The sequence below is a fragment of the Spermophilus citellus genome (genome assembly GCF_964194105.1).
Source record: "Spermophilus citellus genome assembly, chromosome: 3".
Classification (NCBI taxonomy): domain Eukaryota; kingdom Metazoa; phylum Chordata; class Mammalia; order Rodentia; family Sciuridae; genus Spermophilus; species Spermophilus citellus.
Genome location: NC_138184.1, coordinates 6,207,158 through 6,229,040, shown reverse-complemented (window position 1 = coordinate 6,229,040; position 21,883 = coordinate 6,207,158). Strand labels below are relative to the sequence as shown.

The 21,883-nt window shown below is 41.7% G+C and overlaps 4 protein-coding genes across 4 annotated transcripts; all 4 read left to right on the top strand.

The window, feature by feature from the left end:
* Nucleotides 1–596: 596 nt before the first annotated feature.
* On the top strand, nucleotides 597–1,554 carry LOC308645947 (olfactory receptor 7G2-like; the record flags this gene model as incomplete). Its single annotated transcript, XM_081288398.1, is given in 2 exon segments — nucleotides 597–1,141; nucleotides 1,143–1,554. Coding segments are annotated over 2 exon segments (936 nt in total). The 5' UTR covers nucleotides 597–617.
* A 3,237-nt stretch (nucleotides 1,555–4,791) lies between these two features.
* LOC308645910 (olfactory receptor 7G2-like) lies at nucleotides 4,792–5,730 on the top strand (the record flags this gene model as incomplete). Its single annotated transcript, XM_081288365.1, has 1 exon — nucleotides 4,792–5,730. The coding sequence occupies one exon, from the start codon at nucleotides 4,792–4,794 to the stop codon at nucleotides 5,728–5,730; it is 939 nt and encodes a 312-aa protein (XP_081144491.1).
* A 4,841-nt stretch (nucleotides 5,731–10,571) lies between these two features.
* On the top strand, nucleotides 10,572–11,513 carry LOC308645907 (olfactory receptor 7G2-like; the record flags this gene model as incomplete). Its single annotated transcript, XM_081288362.1, has 1 exon — nucleotides 10,572–11,513. One exon carries the CDS (start codon nucleotides 10,572–10,574, stop codon nucleotides 11,511–11,513), a length of 942 nt encoding a protein of 313 aa, XP_081144488.1.
* A 9,215-nt stretch (nucleotides 11,514–20,728) lies between these two features.
* LOC308645917 (olfactory receptor 7G2-like) lies at nucleotides 20,729–21,667 on the top strand (the record flags this gene model as incomplete). Its single annotated transcript, XM_081288372.1, has 1 exon — nucleotides 20,729–21,667. One exon carries the CDS (start codon nucleotides 20,729–20,731, stop codon nucleotides 21,665–21,667), a length of 939 nt encoding a protein of 312 aa, XP_081144498.1.
* Nucleotides 21,668–21,883: the final 216 nt, after the last annotated feature.

Below are 21,883 nucleotides of genomic sequence, written 5' to 3'. Positions count from 1 at the left end.
CCGGTGGACAGAGGTTTCACCCTCGATTTCCAGGTAAGAAGCTGGACAACATTCTTTTTGAAGTCAACCAGGTAACACCAAGTCCCTTAGCAAATGCCTTGGAAGGGGGTGAGTGGATGACTGTAATCAGACCCTGGGAAGCCGTGAGGAGAGTAAGAATCAGGAAAGAGAACATGATGAGAAGCAGCCCCACTCCTCTTCTGCCTGCTGTGGGACCCCATGACATGTTCTCCATCACGTTTCTCCCAGGACTGACCCAGTTCCCATTTCCTGGTCTCACCCTGTTCAAGGACAGAGCCCATAACCTTCAGTACAGGAATCTGCCCCTTCTCCAGTGTGATGACTATCATAAAACATTCTGAAATTTACTTGAATTCTTATAGACATGCTGGTCAGGGGGTTTTGTGAGTCTCTTCGTTGCCAGGGCTGGCATAACCAAGAACCACAGACTGGGCACCATCACAACAGAAATTTATTTTCTTATAATCCTGGAATATAGACGTCTAAAATCATGGTGTCTACAGGTGTGGTTTTCAAACAGGATTCGAAGTGGTACTGCTGCTGTCCATACATTTATCGTCTTTTCATCCATCTTTTCCATCAGATTGCTCAACACCATGGAACCCAGAAACCACACAGCTGTTTCAGAATTCCTTCTCCTGGGCCTGACAGATGACCCAGCCCTGCAGCCCCTCATCTTCAGCCTGTTCCTGTCCATGTACCTGGTCACCATCCTGGGGAACCTGCTCATCATCCTGGCCATCAGCTCTGACTCCCACCTCCACACCCCCATGTACTTCTTCCTCTCCAACCTGTCCCTCACTGACATCTGTTTAAGCAACATTGCAGTCCCCAAGACGCTGGTGAACATCCAAACGCAGACTCAGAGAATCACTTATACAGGATGTCTTTGCCAAGTCTGTTTCTTCTTGGTTTTTACTGGCTTGGAAAATTGTCATCTTGCTGTGATGGCCTATGACCACTATGTGGCCATTTGTCACCCCCTGAGGTACACAATCATCATGAACCCCTGCCTCTGCATCCTGCTGGTTCTACTCTCCCTGCTCATTAGTGTCGTGCACTCCCTCCTCCACACTCTGATGGTGCTGCGCCTGTCCTTCTGCTCAGACCTGAGGTCCCCACTTCTTCTGTGAACTCGCTCAGGTCATCAAGCTGGCCTGTTCTGATGCCCTCATCAATAACCTCCTGGTGTGTTTAGTGGCTGGTCTATTTGCTGGTGTTCCTCTCGCTGGAATAATTTTCTCTTATATTAACATTGTGTCCTCTGTCTTGAAAATGCCCTCATCAGAAGGAAAGTACAAAGCCTTTTCCACCTGTGGGTCTCACCTGTCTGTGGTCTCCCTGTTCTATGGGACAGGGTTTGGGGTGTACATTAGCTCTGCAGTGACTGACTCATCCAGGAAGACTGCAGTGGCCTCAGTGATGGACTCTGTGGTCCCTCAGATGCTGAACCCCTTTATCTACAGCCTGAGGAACAGGGACATGAAGGAGGCCCTGAGGAAGCTCATAGGAAGGACAGCTTCTCCTCTCTGATGTACCATTGCTTCAGACTGGGGTTTATAGAGTGAGTCACAGTAACAGGATTTGTGTGAGACAGAATGTCTAATCCTTCTGTCACTCCATTCTTTAAAATGTAGAGAAAACTTAATGACCAGGTGCATTTTAACTTCCTGTGATACTTTTCAATGCCTCATGGAAAATACTGTGTGTGTTTGAAATATGGTTTCAATTTTCTCAACAAGATTTCCTTGCTCAGGTCTACAGAGGCAGAGACTGACGCTGGGGTTCTTCCATCAGCACATACTTTTATGGTACAGTCTCAGAGAAAAGCAAGTTGAGAAGGTGGACAAGGGAACTCAGAGGGAGGTGGGAGAGCAAGCCTTTAATCTGTTGGTGGGATGTTATTGTTTGACATGATGAACCAGTTCTGGTGTTTTGTGGCAAAACAGGTTAATATAATTAACAGTAATGTTTACCTCAAAAATAGTTAGAAGAGAACATTTGCATAATGTCATCACAAAGACACGGTAAAGTTTGAGATGATCACCACCCAGTATATAGGAGAATTAAATAATCCTAATGTACCTCATAAATATGTGCAAATATTAAGCCAATAAAAATACACTTAAAATAATCCTTCTCTGTCCTTTGCAACTAATCTCCATCTAAGACATGGAATCCTTACCACCTGGAAATAGGAAGATTCTTGTTTACAGAGATAAAACAGAGATTTCTTTGGTTTCAGTCCACTCACCATACTAGGTTTGCTTTTTTTTTTTTCTATTTTATAATCCCAGTGATGACTGTCTATTACTCCTAAAAAAAAATGGAATGGAGTTGAGACGATGCTGCAAGACATCTGGCCCTAAATACTAGAATAACCTGTTTTAGAAATTATGTATTTATATAGAATGAGTGAACATGGTGTAAAATATGGCATTGTACATATAAAATGTACAAGTTCTTGAATCTCAAGTATACAGTGGCATTAACAGAACGAGAACAACACTCGTTGGATGAGAGAGTCCGTCCAGGTGTGCCGAGTGCATGAACACTTCGGCATGTCACCATCTTCAGGGGGTTTTATAATTGAATTAACTTAATTGAGGATGAAGAACCACAGGTTTCTCCCACATTCTGCTAAAATGAGGAAAACTTCACACTGAAAGTATTGTGACGAAATTACAAAAGGTGATTTTAAAACTCCAAAAAAGAATATGAGCTGTGCCTATAATTTCTGCATTCAGCAGCAATCAACTAAATGAGAATCTACTATGCAAAAGGGAGAGTGGAATTTGCAAGTATTCAGCAAACATTAAATGGTTTTTAAGAAGAGAAATCGTGTTTGCACTTGGCATTGTCTTTCCTGATGCTTATATTCCTATTAATTATACTTACAAACAGAGGACACATGTTCACACCTGAATTTGAATGAGACTTTCAGATATCATGAGGTGCATAGAGATACTTTTGTGTACAGATGAAAGGGAAGGTGGGAATTAAGTGAAAAAGTGGCACATGAAGTGTGGGCGAGTCCAAGGAACAGAGCCGAGCAGGAGCAACAGCGAGAACGGGGTGTTGTGTGCGGGGCCTCAGGGGTCAGGAAATCACCTTCCTCGGCTCCCCACCTGTCAGGAGGTGTGGAGTTTGTCTTGAAGGATGTTCTCTCCTGGGATCAGAATGAGAGTAAGACTGCTGTCTAATGAGCAGCTTTGGATATTGAGCCCCAGGGACACCGAGACTGTAGGAGTCGGCCTGTGACCACCTCATGGACAGCCCTGACTCAGCCAGACAGCAGCACCTGGGCTTCCTCCCAAAGATGAGCTTTCTCACTAGGAATGTCACCTTTGGGTGACCAGGACTTCTCTAGCTCCAGGTGAGAGGCTGAGCACCACTGCCAGTGAGGTCAGCCAGGTAACTGACGGCTGCTCAGTGAGTGCTTTGGGAGGGAGGGCAGGTGTTTCATGAGTGCTCAGCCTGGGGAAGCAGCGAGGACAGGATGAGCTTAGATCAGGAGAAACTGCCCCTTGACTCCCCTGTCCGCTGTCCGTCACGCTCTGGACAAGCCCTCGAGTGCCCGCACACCAGTGCTCACCAGCTCAGACGCTGCTGGCCTCATCCTGTCCTCAGGGACAGGACGCGTCTCCTTCTGAGCAGAGATCAGCCCTCCCTCAAACACAGTGGCTGTTTCTAAATGTTCTGCTGCTGACTGGAGTTCCCGTGGGGTGCTGAGGAGGGCTCTCGGACAGTGTGTTCATCTCCTGAGCTTTCTACACAAACTAGCGCAAGAGGGACACAGGACAGTGGGAGTTTGTTTTCTCGCAGTTCTGGAGGCCAGACTTCCAACAACCACGGTGTCAGCAGGAGACGTTTCCTCTGAGGCGGTTCATTTTACCATGTTCATTTTACTCTCATATCATCAATAAAAAGAGGCAGTCCCCTTAACAACTACCAGCAAAGGAATGTGGAAATAAATTGTGGCAATATAGCAGAATAGTGTGTATTTAAGTTAAATAAAGAAGCACTAATATGTCATGAATAATCAAAAAATAGATGCCCAGAGAATTCCAATTAAAACTAACATACACACTAGACTTGTTGGTATAAAGATTTAAGGGCTGGGGCTGTAGCTCAGGGACAGAGCGCTGCCTAGCACATGTGAATTACTGGGCAACACTAACTTGCTTCCTGGTGTCTGTGGCTTGTTCTCTGGGTGCAGGGTCCTGGGAGCAGGAACTGAGGCATTTGTACTTAGATAAGCCCTTCAGGGGATCCTGAGTCATGGAAAAGGCAGAGACCCTTGTACTGGAAATGGGCTTGATACATTTATCCTCACCTTGTTTTTGTTGAAGGAGGGAAATATTTTCAAAGGAAAACTCTGTCTTATTTTTTGCTACAGTCTCAGTATCCAGTACAAAGCATGGAAAAGTGTTGGTCTCAGTACAGGGAAAGGACGGTAGAGGAGCTGAGGAGAGCACGGGAGACAGTTTCTAGACAATGTTACATATTCATGTTGCTCACAAGAGAAATGTTTTTTCTTTCTTTTCTTTTTTTTTAAAGCACTTATTCTCAAAGTTAAGGGATTTAAAATTCACCTAGAATGTTTTTAGACATACAGTACTGTCCTCATTCCCAGACCCCATAAAAGGTAAGCCCAGAGTGTTACCAAGGAGTTACATGTGCACACTCAGGAGATGCAGGCTGTAGCGTCCCTAGAAACCACCTGATTCATTTTTTCACCTGACCTTTTTGGTATGATTCACCAGTGACATGGAACCCACAAACCACACAGCTGTTTCAGAATTCCTTCTCCTGGGACTGACAGAGGACCCAGCCCTGCAGCCCCTTGTCTTCAGCCTGTTCCTGTCCATGTACCTGGTCACCATCCTGGGGAACCTGCTCATCATCCTGGCCGTCAGCTCTGACCCCCACCTCCACACCCCCATGTACTTCTTCCTCTGCAACCTGTCCCTCACTGACATCTGTATAAGCACAACCACCATCCCCAAGACGCTGGTGAACATCCAAGCACACACTCAGAGCATCACCTACACTGGCTGCCTCTCCCAGCTCTGCTTTGTCTTGATCTTTGGTGGCTTAGAAAATTGTCTGCTCGCAGTGATGGCCTATGACCGCTATGTGGCCATTTGTCACCCTCTGAGGTATATGGTCATCATGAACCCCTGCCTCTGTGTCCTGCTGGTTCTACTCTGCCTGCTGGTCACTACTGTGAACGCCCTTCTGCACACTCTGATGGTGCTGCGGCTGTCCTTCTGCACAGCCCTGGAGATCCCCCACTTCTTCTGTGAACTGACTCAAGTCATCACACTCTCCTGTTCTGACACCCTCATCAACAACTTGCTGGTGTTTTGGGGAACAAGCCTATTCGCTGGTGTCCCTCTCTCTGGGATTATTTTCTCTTATGCTCGAATTATCTCCTCTATTTTGAGGATCCCATCAGTGGGTGGAAGGTATAAAGCCTTTTCCACCTGTGGGTCTCACCTCTCGGTTGTGTCCTTATTCTATGGGACAGGATTTGGTGTGTACATGAGTTCTGCAGTAAGTGACTCCTCCGTTAAGAATGTAGTGGCTTCAATGATGTACATGGTGGTCCCTCAAATGCTGAACCCCTTCATCTACAGCTTGAGGAACAGGGAAATGAAGGGAGCCCTGGGGCGCCTCTTCACTGGGTCACCCTCTTCTCTGTGACTTTATCATCTGCTGTGAGCTGTGTTCTCTACCAGGAGATCAGCTGACAGAGTACTGGTGAGCTAGAATGCCTGGTCCTCCCTCCCCACACCTTCCACAATGGCTGTGATGGTCGCCTAAATACATGTCAACCTGGGCTCTGATCTGACTTGGCATTTGCCCAGCTCTGTGACATAGGATAGTGATTTTCATCTCTATGCTCCATCCCATTGCTCTGCTTCCAGAATTCATCTGATCAAACACTCTATGCTTAAGAGCTACTGCTACCCTGTGCCCTAACCTAGAAGGACATTAAAAACAAAAGATGGCATCCTCCACTTCCATATCACCCAGATTAATGATAGTCGTCACTGGTGTTAATCAGTGTCACCTAGCATTTCTATATGTCTGTACCCATGCAATTTTTAAAGCTATTCTATTCATATGCTCTGGAATAATTATCCATAACCTGAATGACAAAGAGGACATTCAAAAAATTGGAGGTTTATTTTAACCTTACCATGTACTCATCCTCACTTATCATTCCTGGCCCTCTCAGGAATGTGCTTCTAACAGGTTTCTACTCTGAAGACCTAATTGTGGTGTCAGCACACCTGTTGTGTACCCACCTCTGAGCCCTATTCATCACTTGCATTGCCAAGTCCCTCACTGCTGTCTACAGTACACACCTTCAGCTAATCCTTAGCTCTACTAGGATAGCCACGATTCTCAACACTAATCTTTATTAATGAAAACAACTGTTTATTAATTTAATTAAACACCTTACCACTGGAAGCATTTTTGCAGGATTTCTTCTATCCACATCTCACTTACTAACACCCCACTCATAACCATGCCACTGCCCCTAACAAGAACAGCCCCTTGACTACCATGTAGGTGTTGCCATGTCAGCAGAATTTAATCTATTAACTTTAAATCTCAAAAACAAACATCATTCAAATTTCTCTAAATGTGCAAACATATTAGGATATTTCCCAATTATTATACACTATCTCCCCACCTAAATTTAACTATAAGCCCCAAACCAGTACCAGTTCTATTAGTTGTAATCTGATTAGAACTCCCTCCTGAACTATTGTCCACATTCAAGTTATAGTTTCATCTATCATCTCTAATCCAAAACACTGATCAAGTAACATTTTCTAGCATTTCTCCTATCCATTATTTTAACCTAGGAATTATTATCCAATTCCCATAAGTTACAGTAAAAATGCTAACACACAAGGATCCATGGTTTACAACCGTAAGCCAACTTCCATAACTGTATCAAGCAGCCACATCTCGAGTCTTCATGAATTAAACCTAGCTCCTCTCCATCAAATTTAACCAAATCCTCTAAATTCTTAAAGTCAATAGCAATTCCTACCTCATCATGTACATTCATGAGAGAACAATTAATAATTACATTAAAAGTCCTAACAATAAAGTATTTCATTTTTTTAGAAAGAGTGAGAGAGAGTGAGTGAGAGAGAATTTTTTAATATTTATTTATTTTTTAGTCTTCGTTGGACATAACATCTTTGTTTGTATGTGGTGCTGAGGATCGAACCCGTGCCGCACGCATGCCAGGCGAGCCCGCTACCGCTTGAGCCACATCCCCAGCCCCAATAAAGTATTTCAAATCATAATTGTAGGCCCTCAAGTCTCAGGATATTCTTCTGTAGCCATAGCTGTAATATACCCAAACATTACAGCAGTTCCCCAAATAAATTAAAAATAAATTAAAAACTAACCCTCAGAGAAATTCACCAAAACATTGTACAATTTCACATCCAATTCCTCTACTAACAATTAAACCTAATCTGCCATGAATGTGACACTTTTGAAGAAAATCCTACAAGACCTAGAACAATAATTATATTTAATAAAAATGCAGCATATTGCATTATTTGTACATATGTGTCTGTACCCATGCATTTTTTTAAAGATATACTATTTATATTGTCTGGAGAAATCATCCATAACCTGAATGACAAAGAGAATGTTCAAAAAATAGGAGGTCTATTTTAATCCTTACCATTCACTCATCCTTACTTATCAGCAAAAGCTTGGTCTTCTCAGGAATACCTTTTCTAACAGTGTTCTACTCTGAAAAAGTAGGCCCAGATATCCATTGTGTTGGATTAGGCCCCAGCTTCCTTAATAAGACTCCTATGGCACAAGAATTAAAATCAAGGATGAATTCAAACTAACCAAGTTAGAAACACACAGATTTTATCAAATTCAAGTTCATTGTCTCAACCATGTATCATGATAATCTTGCATAGCAAGAACATGGCATTCGCCAAGTCCAGATACCCTGCCAAACCTCTTGTATTGAGCCAATATTTTAGTTCCCTCAAATCCAACAGCTACTTGCCTGTGATGGCACACATTGCCCAGTGTCTTTTTCTGCTCTATGCAATATTCCTAGTCCTGCAGGCTCACCGGCTTCCTGGACCCTACAGTTAGGAGGTTGTGTCATTATCATCATAGGATTCAGTTTAGGACATATTAACACTTTTTTTCTTATGTTTTTCTGGATGAACACTGATGCAGATGAATCTCTATGGCATGCTGATTTTAGATCTTTTGGATATATACTAAGGAGTGGGGATAGCTGGGTCTTATGGTGGTTCCATTTCTAGTTTGATGAGGAATCGCCATACTGCTTTCAAGAGTGATTGGCACTAATTTGCAGTCCCACCAACAATAAATGAGTGGGCCTTCCCCCCAAGTCCTCACTAACATTTACTATTATTTGTATTCTTGAGAATTGCCATTCTGCCTGGAGTGAGATAAAATCTCAATGTAGTTTTTTGATTTTGCATTTCTCTAATTGCTCAAGATATCAAACATTTTTTCATATACTTCTTAACCATCTTTATTTCTTCTTTCATTTAGTTCCATTCCCCATTTTAAAAGTGGGTTATTTCATTTTTTGCTGTTATGATTTTTTGAGTTTTTTTTTAATATGTTCTGGATATCAATGCCTCATCTGAGGAACAGGTGGCAATGAACTCCCATCCTGTAGACTCTCTTCAAGCTTTTGTTTGTTTTCTTTGTTGATGTAGTTCTTTCCATCACTAGATTTTCAAGCATTTTTTAACATGACTGGAGTCTATGTTAATAAAATGGACAGATAAACTCAGGAAATGTTGAACTTAATTGTAAGAGGTTTCAAAATGAGCAAAAATGGTCTGAGTGTATGGACACATCTACACTGTACTACATTTTGATGATTTTATAATTAACACTTTAATTAACATTTTTTATTTCAACTCAAAAATTTTCCATTCATGAAGAAAATTCATGAAAATATTGTAACAAGATTGAATAAAAGTACTTATGGACTTAATTACTTATGGAGTTATAATCATGAATTGCCGCAGTCCAGCTACAGCAAAATAACTGGGGGGTGACGAGGAACTTGTGAAGATTGATACAGCAGGGGTAGGAGCCGTTTATTGTAGGACAGGAGTGGTATTTATACATTTCACACAGCTTATCTAATTAACATAAACTAGATACATCAGTCAACCAATAAGGAATCTCCACACTTAATGGCTCTCTGGCGTTACCTCACAAACCACTCCCTCTGGCATTTTGCCAGGCGCCATCCAGACTTGTTTACAGACTCTAACAATGAATTTGCTGTACTATCAGTAATTTTGCCAATCAACAGTGACTAGAATCAATATGATCATTAGGGTCAATATGTTGGGGTACAGCATGATGTTCTGTGCAAGCATAAAAAAAAACAAAGAATAAGAATTAAGTTTCATTAAACATCAGTGTGACATCAGTAAACACACTTCCTGGATGTTTGTATTTTCATGACATCTTAGTTAATATAATTACATTCTTTATGCCCACAAATATAAAGCATATGGTTCCATCTACAACAGGAATCAGTGTTCCTGCTATTAGTAATTTACGTGGATTTTTTTGTTTATTATTTAAAAGGAATACTGGAAACCATTAAGTTTTGAAAGCTAGGTTCATAAAATGAAGATGAGCAGAAAAATAAAAAATGTGGAGAACTGAATTGTGCACATGTGCCCTACTGGGTCAGGAAATCGGCCATTCCAAATCCCTATTTTCTGTCCTCTTGGTCTTAAAAGATGTGCACTCCTGGGATCTGAATGATTGTAAACTAACTGGTTTAATGAGGAGCTTTGGATATTGAGCCCCAGGGAAAGAGAGAGCATGGGAGTCAGCCTGTGACCACCTCATTCAAAAGATCTGCTTCTTAGGGACACAGCAACTGGGCCTCTTCCTAGAGACGACTTATTTAGTTTCTCTGCATTTCCTGAGGACATGTCTTGTAAGGTTAATATCTGGGAGAGATGCTGAAACCATTCCTCTTGAAGCCGACCAGGTAATACAGAGTAGCTTAGGAAATGCTTTGACTTGAGGGACAAGTGTGCAATAGAATTTCATCCTTGGAAACAGTGGGGGCAGGGGAGGGGTGGATGAGCAAAATGGGAGGGAGGAACAGGGGGTCCCCCGCCTCTCCTGTGAACTGTCTGCAAGAAGTCCCCATTCTGCATGAATGAAGTTCATCTTGAACTCTGTACAACAATGATGATATTATAACATAGTCTGAAATCCCCTTGAATATGTATACAGATGTTGCGTACAGATGTTGAGAATGTCATTTTGTGAGTGTACACGTTAGAGGGCTGCCATAATTCAAGTACCAGAGATAGTGTGGCATAAAAAAAAACTTTTTTCTCACAGTTCTGAAGTCTAGAAATCATCAGACCATGGTTTTTGTAGGTGTGGTTTTATTTGAAAGTGTTTCTGCTTCTATCCATATATTTTCTTCTCACCCAAAACTTCTTTCAGATTTGAACAACATGGAAACAAGAAACCACACAGCTGTTTCAGAATTCCTTCTCCTGGGACTGACAGATGACCCAACACTGCAGCCCCTCATCTTCAGCCTGTTCCTGTCCATGTACTTGGTCACCATTGTGGGAAATCTGTTCATCATCCTGGCTGTCAGCTCTGACTCCTACCTCCACACCCCCATGTACTTCTTCCTCTGCAATCTGTCCTTTAATGACATCTGTTTCAGCACAAGCACCATCCCAAAGATGCTGGTGAACATCCTAACAGAGGTTCAGAGCACCACATACACTGACTGCCTCTCCCAGGTCTGTTTTGCCTTGATTTTTGGTGGTTTAGAGAATTGCCTCCTAACAGTGATGGCCTATGATCGCTATGTGGCCATTTGTCATCCTCTGAGGTACACGGTCATCATGAACCCCTGCCTGTGTGTCCAGCTGCTTCTGATCTCCCTGCTCATCAGCACCGTGGATGCCCTCCTCCACACTCTGATGGTGCTGCGACTGTCATTCTGCACAGAAGCCCTGAAGTTCCCCCACTTCTTCTGTGAACTTGCTCAGGTCATCAAACTGGCCTGTTCTGACACCCTCATCAATAACCTCCTGGTCTATCTGGTCACTGGTCTCCTTGCTGTTGTGTCTGTCTCTGGGATCATTTTCTCTTACGTTCACATTGTGTCCTCTGTCTTGAGGATGCCATCATCCAGAGGAAAGCACAAAGCCTTTTCCACCTGTGGGTCTCACCTGTCTCTTGTCTCCCTGTTCTATGGGACAGGTTTTGGGGTGTACATTAGCTCTGAGGTGACCAACTCTCCCAGGAAGACTGCAGTGGCTTCAGTGATGTACTCTGTGGTCCCTCAGATGCTGAACCCCTTTATCTACAGCCTGAGGAACAGGGACATGAAGGAGGCCCTGAGGAAACTCATAGGAAGGGCAGTTCCTCCTCTATGAGGTATTATCTGATTTGGATTTGGACTTCCAGAGTGAGTCACAGTGACCGGACTCCTGTTTCACCAGAATACCTTATTCTTCCGTCACTAGATTGTTCTGAATATATGAGACCACATAATGACCATGTGCATTTTCAATTGGCTTAAAATCTAAGTATTTCTTTTATTCAATTTGAAATACTTGGCACATAATTTAAGTTCTTTAAACAATTTTCTTTGCTTGGGTTTCAGAGAAACAGAAACTGAAGGAGCGTTTGTAGCTCTAGCAAATTCTGCTGTGTGCTCTGAGAGAACCACAAGCTGAGGACACGGAAAGTATGTGTCCACCTCACAGGAGGACCTCCTGTGAGGCACAGAATTGAATTTTCATGATCAATTGTGGGGGAGGATGAGTCAATTCCTAGAAAACTGTATCCTTATGCTGTCACATTATCACCCAGCCTGTACAATTCCATTATTTACAAAATTTCCACAATTAGATTATCTTAGAGGGTACAGATCATTTTGCAATATTGGACCTTTTTATTTATAAAGATGCCCTCAGCTCTCCAAGAAAAAGGAAACTTAACTCTAGTGTACTGAGATAGTAAAGAGGATTGTTGTTCATGGCAGTGATTTCAGACATACATGGGTCATTTCAGGCATTTGGGCTCCACTGAGTCCTACCTGTGGTGGCCTCCCCCCAGGACATGTGCTCCTCAGGGTCCTCAGAAGGTTGCAGGAGATGCAGAGGCTGTACCTGGACATGGGGCCGGAGGCAGAAAGCTGAGTGCCCGTGTCTCTGTGCTTTGGTAACTGCCCTCTCTGTGGAGACTGTGGAACATTAATTTCTGTCAAAGTTAAACCTGTTCTCTAAGTTCCCTAATATGTAACAAAAATGTGCGTGCTGCCATCTAAAACCTACATTTCATCCTGCATATTTTGGAAGAGCTCTTTTCCAGTTACCAGACCATGTGGTTGGAATGCAGGCATTTTGAGAGAAGAGTTATGGAAAATAATATTCCTGCAAGATAGCCAGCCCCTGAAGAATCCCGGAGAGAAGGTGCAGCTCAGGTGGAGGGTCAGGAAACTAGCCAAGCACTAACCTCACAGTTCTGAAGGGAGGAGGCAAATACTGAAGTACTGGGCCCTGAACTCATTTCAGATGAGTCCTAAATGGAGAATAGCAAATAATGAAGCTCTAGGTACCAGTGTGTCCCAGAGACAAGCAGTGAACACCGAGTTGTAGGCTTTTCCCAATGACAACAAATTTAAAACTTTTTACACCTGCCTTCCTGAGCTAAAATTTTCACCTGCACAACTAGGTCGCTGACTGTCCAAACTGCACCTCTGCAGTCTCCAATGGTGCGTTCACTCTCATTGTAAACTGTAAAACCCAGACTCCTTCTGTAACCAGGGGGCCATTTCCCATACCCAGAAAATGAGCCCTCCCGTACCTGGTCCACTGACTTCACTGCAGATGAAAGAAAAGCTTGCAGACCGGAGGTTTGCTTCCCGTTTCTTGCCTCTGTCACTTGGTTGCCAAATGCTCATATTGAGCCCCCAGTCTATCTCCCTTTGTCCTCAGTCTTCCAATCATAATGCCCAGAGAGTAGAGGGTGACCCAGTCATCACCACAGCCCTGCTCCTGGTACTCCCCAATTTAATTTGTCAATCACGTAGATTGTGACCCCACACTCCTCCTATTAAAGCAAGGGGCTGTGCTGTGTGACGGTTAAACACCTGGGCAGATCTTCTTCTGCAGAAGTCCGGTTTCCCTTGCTGATTTCCTACAGCACCCAGATGTTTCTAACAGTCACACTGAAGACATCCATGTCCTAAATTGAAGGGTGGCCCTGGGAATGAGGCTTCCAGATCTTAATGCCTCTTACTTATGAAGATGGACCTGCATGATAAGAGGGTGAAACGGATTTTTTGGTAGAGTGACCTTATTTCCTATTATGTAGTCATGTGACAGTGGTCCCCTTCATGATTTGAATACAGCCCTTGCTGCTCTGCCATGAGGGTTAATTTAAAATGGACCTGTTTTCCTTTCCTCTTCTCCCTCTCCTTCTCCCTAACCTGGGGCCAGGGAACAGGATCACCTTTTTCCAACCCTAGGCTGAGTTATCTGTCCTTGAACACACAGCCACCACAGGAACCAAGTACAATTCAGACTTCAGGGATGGCGATCCAAGGAATGGCTGTCCCCAGAATAACACGTGGATCACAACCCTCCACAGGGAACACCTGGAATGAGTCGCTTCTTTCAAAACCTTCGGTTCTCCTGGATGAGCAGAATCACAGCCCCTGGGATAGGAGTCTCCTGTGTCTCTCCTTAGCTAGCAAAACAATAAAACTGACTCTTCCTTTTCAAAACGGTGTCCTCATCATTCAATTGGCATCAAGGAAAAGGACTGAGCTTTTGGTAGCCAGTCATCAGGAGTCTTAACAGCTAGAAACCGAGTCGATGGTGTAAAAGGCACTGCTTCTCAGTCTGTCTCCGAGAAGTCACAGGTCACCTCAGTGTGGGTAAGGGACACCAGCCCTGGGCTGAGGGGAAAAGTCCCAAAAAAGCTGCTTGGGTTGAAAAAAAAAATGGGCAAAGAGAGTAACAGTGGTTGAGTTTGTGCTTGGAATACAGCCCTTGTGCTCTGCCCCTGCAACTTATTTTGAAAATTGACATGTTTCTCTTTCTTCCTGTCTCCCTGCTCCTCCTGATCTTTCCCCTCCCTAATCTCAGGGGAAATAGGGTGGCCTTTCCTCTCCATGTTATGCAGATTTATCTGTCCTCGAGTTCACAGTCCTACAGGAAGGAAGGAATCCAGGCTTTGGGGATGGCACCAGAAGATCTCAAAAATGAATATTTACAATTTAATCAGCGAATCACAACTTCGACAGAAAGCATGTGGAATGTGGCCTTTGAATCACCTCTGAAAGCCCCCTGTTCTTGCTGATGGGAAGAATCACAGCCTCTGGGACAGGAGTGCCTTGGGTTTCTCCTCTGTCAGCAAAACAATCAAACTTTTTTTCCTTATTCTCGAAATCGTGTCCTCCTTACTGGGTTGGCATTGGAGGCAAGGACTGAGCGTTCAGTCACCAGAGGACCTGGCCTCTGCCCTGCCTTAGAGCCCCCTTTTTGCCCACAGGAGTAAAACTAGAGTTTGAGAATGGGACTTGGTCAACTGCTTCTGCTGGCCGGTGGGGTCTGGGTGGGCTGAGGACCTTGCTGAGTTGTTTTTGGGTTCTTGCTGTGACAGTGTCCACCAAACTAAATGCATGGGGGAAACAAGGGGATAAAGAACTGTATCCAGAAAAGAAAAAAACAGAAGCTAAAGCCATCCTGAGGTTTATTGGCAGCCTCTGCTAAGGGATGGTCAAGGGCCTCCTCCGTTGAATATCAATCTGCCCAGTGTCAGAAAAAAGCCCAAAGAGCCTCTGGGCACAATTGACAGTGCGGAGATCACTCAAAATTAATGGCCTTGTGATGATGATAAGGGAGACAAGTCCTGCTCAAAAATATCCTGTGCTCCAACCCCTTGAATGCACCTGGCAGTGGAGAAATGTTTTGTTTTGTTTTTTTCTTTTGTATGTGTGTGTGTGTATAAGCCAGATAATCCAGTCCCTCTCCAGGGGTGAAATTTGTTGTTTAAATTAAATGCATAAATAACTTTCTCAACCAAACAGCAACAATTTCTTTTGCAAGTGTCTCCCAGGAAAAGGAAAAACAAGCTTTCTCCTCTGGAGGTCTTCTAAAAGCGAACAAGGCCATTTGGGCTAAAGGGACCCTGGGAGAATGATCCATGTGATCTTAATCAAGATTTTGTTTAAGGAGGAAATAACATGCCCCAGGAAGGAAACAAAACAAAACAAAACAAAACAACAAAAACAAACAAACAAACAAAAAACTCCCCTTAAGAGCAAGGCTTTGATGGGATCCATTGTCTCTCCTCTGGACAAATCTTGAATCACAGATTGGTTTGGTTTGTCAGCCCCCCTACTACATGCTTATTCTTACTGTTATGAAACCTCACACTGATGAGTACTGGTTTGTGCAAAATTTGAGCAGTATAAAATGTTTAAAGCATAATGTCCATTGCTTTTAGGATTTGTCTTTGGTTGAGAAAAGATGGCTTAAAATATTGAGTAAGCTTGTTTTTCATGGATAACTCATAGTTAACAGTTAAAACTGAGTAAATTAAATTTAACATAATAGGATCGATCTTTTTTTAAAAAATATTTTTTTTAGATGTTGACGAACCTTTATTTTACTCATTTATTTATATGTGGTGCTGAGAATCGAACCCAGTACCTCACACATGCTAGGCAAGCACTCTGCCACTGAGCCAAAACCTCAGCCTAGGATTAATCTTTATAAATGTTCATTAGAGGGGACATCTGATTTATTTATAAAATTAAAGTACATAAACATTGACTGCTAAATATAATTTCAGGTACACTTGGTTTCTGAATTCCACAAGGTAACACATATTTGGGTTTAGTAAATGTGTTTTTATAGATTGGTAAATGGAAAAATAATTTCAGATCGCAGTATTTCTGACTTCACTAAAAGCAAGGTTACTAAGAGTTTTCTAACAGGTGTAATTTGATAGCAAAGAGTAAAAAAAAAATCAGCTGCATTTAAATTAAAATACCATAAAATTCATTCAGTATTTCATCTTATACAAAAGGAATAATTTGTATAAATTCAAAATTTTCATAAGGATTGTTTCAGAATATGAATTCAAGAAAAAGTTTAAAACTAGAAAAGTGACATAAGATAGTTACAGTATGGAAGGGGGTGAGGGATGGCTGAATCATAGACACAATGTTATTGTTGGAGAAAAGTAATAATCTTAGGTGTTTGGGACACCACAGGGTAAACATAAGAACAGAAATGCATTGTATATCACACAGAGAGGAGAGAGATTTGAATGTAATCTCCACAACAAAATGATAAAGCTTTGAAGAGATGGATGTGCTAATGACCCTGACTTGATCTATCCCCAGTGGATATAGGAATCAGAACTACACAGTACTCTTCCTAGATATGTGCACATATAGGTCATTCGCAACACAAAGGAACACTTATGAAAAACAGAGTTCTGCACTTTTCCTTGGCAAACAATGTATTTCTGGTATTCTGGAAAGAATAATGAAGAACACTCTTCACTATGGAGATAAATCCACAAAGGACTTTGGCTTTATCCCACACAATATATCATGTTAGCATTGTTTTTGAAACCAGAAGTATTTTACTGTATTTTTCATGTACTTTTGTTTTGGTTGATGAAAACATTTATCTTATTTTATAATCCCATAGATGACTTTCTACATGTTACCTATTATTTCTCTTTTTAAAAGTGAATGAGAGGCAGGAGCCTGTAGTCCCAGTGGTTCAGAAGGCTAAATAGGAGGATAGACAGTTCAAAGCCAGTCTCAGCAATGTCAGAGCTCTTAGCAACTCAGTGAGTCTCTGTGTCTAAATAAAATACAAAATACGGCTGGAGGTGTTGCTTAGTGGTCAAGTGCCCCTAAGTTCAATCCCTGGTATTAAAAAAAAAAAGTAAATGGGTTTGGGGTTGGGGATATAGCTCAGTTGGTAGACTGCATGCCTACCATGAACTAGGCCATTGGTTCAATCCCCAGTACCCCCGGCGGGGGAGCGGGGGGAGTGATTGACTTTATAGAAAACAGATCAGTGGATAAGAGGAAGGGGATTGAGGAGAGGGAGGAGGAGTGCAATAAGAGAAGAACAGTGGAATGAAACTGAGCAAACTCTTCTGTGAACACTTACGAATACACCACCATGAAATTCATCTTTATGTGTATTGATAATGCATTAGTTTAAAAATTATAAAAAACAGAAGAGCAGGGAAATGGAGGAAAGAGAGCGGGAGTAGGGAGGAGGGGAGGCAAAGGAAAATCTTTAAAAGTGCATCTGTTTAAGATGTTGGAGAAACACATCACATCATGAATTTCAGATATTCTATCTTGAAAATCACAAATTCCTACAGAAGGGGTTATCATGGGGTAAAATGTGTTGAAAACACAGAAGATGCTGATTAATTAATTAAAATACCTTAAAAAGCATACAGGAGTTGAGAGAGGGCGGGTCTCACTGGCTCAGCCCTTAATTACAACATTTTTTTAAATGAACACCAACACTGATTGAGCACCTTCTCTACCTACTAAGTGATGGGTGAAATCTGACTAAATGCTCTGAGCATGTGGGTGTATCTGAATGGTACTACCATTTGGTGACTTTGTAATTGAATCATCACCTCAGTTAAAAATGAAAATCATGGGGGTGAGGCATGGGAAGAATGGAGGAACTTCGATTGGGCAAAGGGAGGTGTTATGGGTCAGGCTCTATGGGCAATAACAAAGCAGACTCCATATCATGTAAGAAATGCTCCTCCCATGGAAAGTCCTACCTCTCTACCCATTAATAGTTACCTAGCATAGCATACTTGGCAACAAAAAATAGCAATTCTTAAACAATGTGAAATTGTTCTCTTTGGTTTCCATTTTTCTTGGGCAATGTACCTTGTCAGAGATTGATTGTCTAGATGTTAGCAATCATTCTCTAACTTGTAGTCAACTAGGGTCATTTTGACTCATTTCCTTTCTGCTTTCTGGAAAGTCCTGTGGGAAAGCCCAATGTACCCACTGCATTGTCTCGCTAACTGCCCAGTCCAGCCGCTGAACCCTGCTTTCTTGCAGCTATGTCAACCCAGATGTGGTTTTTGCCTTTAAGTATCCTAAAATGTTGAAACTTGAGGCTGTTCCTAGCAGAGATATTCATGAGTCCTGTGGGGAGCAGTCACTGGCCCACGGGCTAAATAAAGAGTCTTCAATTTGGATAAAACTTGGTGTGTTTTCTGAGCAACCTGCCCAACAACAGAGGGAGGGAAGGGCACATGGGGGTAGGAAAGATGGTGGAATGAAATGGAAATCATTACTCTAGGTACATGTACGACTGCACATGGGGTGTAACTCTATACTACCAATATACTATCGTATACTACCAGAGAAAGGAAAAGCTGTGCTCCATTTGTGTTCGATGAACCAAAATCACTCTGCTGTCATGTAGAACTAATTAAATTTAAAAAAATTATGAAAAATATAAAATAAATAAAACATAAAAAATATTTTAAAAGTATTTTATCAGACGTTTTCTCCCATACTGAGGCTTATTTTCATTCTATGACATGGTATTTACAGAGCTAAAATTTTTAATTTTAAAATAGTACATTTTGTTAATTCTGTTTTAAATGGCTTATTCCTTTAGTTGTCATTATCTACCAAGTCATCACCAAAACCAAGGTCATCTACGTTTTCTCCTATGTTATATTCTAGGAGTTTTGCAGTTTCAAATTTTATGTTAATTTGGTTAATTTTTGTGAAGGGTACAAGTCTGTGCCTAGGTTTTGTTTTGTTTTATTTTTTTGTCCTTCACTTTTTGTAAGTGGATGCCCAGGTGTTCCAGCTCATTTGTTGAAAACACTTCCTTCTGCATTTCACTGTCTTACTCTTTTCCCCAAAATCATTTGACTATATTTATGCAGGTACTTTTGATTTGTCTACTGTTCTATTGATTTGTCTACTGTTTCATCATACCACAATGTCTTTATTAATATAACATCATAGTAATTAATATAACATCATATACTATAAATTAATATAACATCATATATTGTAATATAACATCATAGTAAATATATATTATATATAACATTAACTTTATAATATTAATATAACATTGAAGTCAGAGTAATTCCTTTAAAATATGTTCTTTTCTGCAATATTATGTTGTCTATTCTGAGTCTTTTAGCTCTCTACATAGACATTAGAATAAGTTTCTCAATATGCATAAAATAATCTACTAGAACTTTCTTTGGGATTGTATTGACTCCATAGATCATATTGGGAAGAACTCACGTCTTGAAAATATTGACTTTTCTCATCCATGATACTCTTCATTTATTTATTAATTTGTTTAACAGAGGTTTGTATTTTCCTTATATAGATTTTGTATATATTTATAGATTTATTCCTACTTATTTTATTTATTGTTGTACTAATGTGAATAGCATTGTGTTTTAATGTCAAAATTCACTTGTTAATTGCTGATACATATTAATCTTATATTCTGGAAAGTTGATACAATTTCTATGTATTCAAAAAAATGTAGACACATAATTTCTACTCAAAGTCTCCATTTCTAAAAAATATTACTGAAACTATTTTAACAATATTGAAAAAAGTACTTATGAAATTCTAACCCATGAGTCATGGTCCTTGCCTATATTTTTTGTAGTCAATACTGATTAAAAAAATAAACTGATTAAGGCCCTCTATGCAAACATAAAGAACAAATATTACAACTCAGTAAACAGCAATGTGACATAAGAAAAGACATTTGTGAGAGTGTTTTCACCATATCTTAGTTAATATTTATAGCTGCATTCTTTATGCCCATATATAAGGCATATTTTCATATCTATGGTGGAAATCAGTGTTCCTGATATTAGTAACTATGTAGATTTCTTTTTTTGTAATTTAAAAGGAATAATGGAATTTATTGAGATGTGTGTTGTGCCATTACCATAAAATGGAGGTGAGCATAAAGGATGTGGAGAACTCAATGCTGCACATGTGACCTCCAAGGTCAGGGACTGAGCCGCCCTGAATTACTCTCTTCTATACTCTTCATCCTTAAAGCTATGCACTGTTGGGATCTGAATGACACTAAAGCAACTGGTCTCAGGAGGAGCTGTAGATATTGGGCCCCCAGGGAAACAGACAATATAGGAATCAACCTGTGACCAGCTCACTCAGGAGCCCTGCATCCGTCAGGGCACAGCACCTGGGACTCTTCCCAGAGAGGACTCCTCTTGAACAGGAGCCTGTGGACTTGTTTAGCCTGTCTGCATTTCCTGAGGACAGACTTTCCATCTTCAATATCCAGGTGAGATGCTGAAATCATTCCTCTTGATGAGAACCAGGTAACAGAGTCCCTTAGCAAATGATTTGAACTTGAGGGCAAGGATATCACTATAATTTCATCCTGAGCAGCAATAAAGGTAATAAGAGAAAAGAGAGAGAGAGAAAAACAAATCCCCTGTGTTTGAAATTCCTAAGAAGTCTGCTGGTGTGGTTTTCTAAGAGCCTTACCGCTGCAGTCTCAACAATTTTTCTTCACCCAACATTTATTAGAGATTCTTCAACACCATGGAACCCAGAAACCACACAGCTGTTTCTGAATTCCTTCTCCTGGGACTGACAGATGACCCAGCCCTGCAGCCCCTCATCTTCAGCCTGTTCCTGTCCATCTACCTGGTCACCATCCTGGGGAACCTGCTTATCATCCTGGCTGTCAGCTCTGACCCCCGCCTCCACACCCCCATGTACTTCTTCCTCTCCAACTTGTCCTTTAATGACATCTGTTTCAGCACAAGCACCATCCCAAAGATGCTGGTGAACATCCTAACAGAGGTTCAGAGCACCACATACACTAACTGCCTCTCCCAAGTCTGCTTTGTCTTGATTTTTGGTGATTTAGAGAACTGCCTCCTAACAGTGATGGACTATGATCGCTATGTGGCCATTTGTCATCCCCTGAGGTACACGGTCATCATGAACCCCTGCCTGTGTGTCCAGCTGCTTCGGATCTCCCTGCTCATCAGCACCGTGGACGCCCTCCTCCACACTCTGATGTTGCTGCGGCTGTCCTTCTGCACAGCCCTGGAGATCCCCCACTTCTTCTGTGAACTTGCTCAGGTCATCAAACTGGCCTGTTCTGATACCTTCATCAATAATCTCCCAGTATATTTGGTATCAGGTGTATTTGGTGGTGTTTTTCTCTGTGGAATCATTTTCTCTTATATTCACATTGTGTCCTCTGTCTTGAGAATGCCATCATCAGAAGGAAAGTATAAAGCCTTCTCCACCTGTGGATCTCACCTGTGTGTTGTCTCCTTGTTCTATGGGACAGGTTTTGGGGTGTACATTAGCTCTGAGGTGACCAACTCCCCCGGGAAGACTGCAGTGGCTTCGGTGATGTATTCTGTGGTCCCTCAGATGCTGAACCCCTTCATCTACAGCCTGAGGAACAGGGATATGAAGGGGGCCTTGAGACAACTCATTGATAGAACAAGTTCTCTCCTATGATGCACTCACATTGTTTTTTGGAATTATGTTTCTAGTGTTCATAAAAGAACAGAAAGCCCGGTACTGCTATCACTGCATTTTCCCAAAATGACTAAGCAACATAATGAGCAGGTGCATTGAACTTGGTTCAGATCCTGACATTGCTTCATGAGGGTTTCCACACGACTTCAATGATCTAAACACAACACCTTTTCTCAGGTCCCATAGGATCTGTCT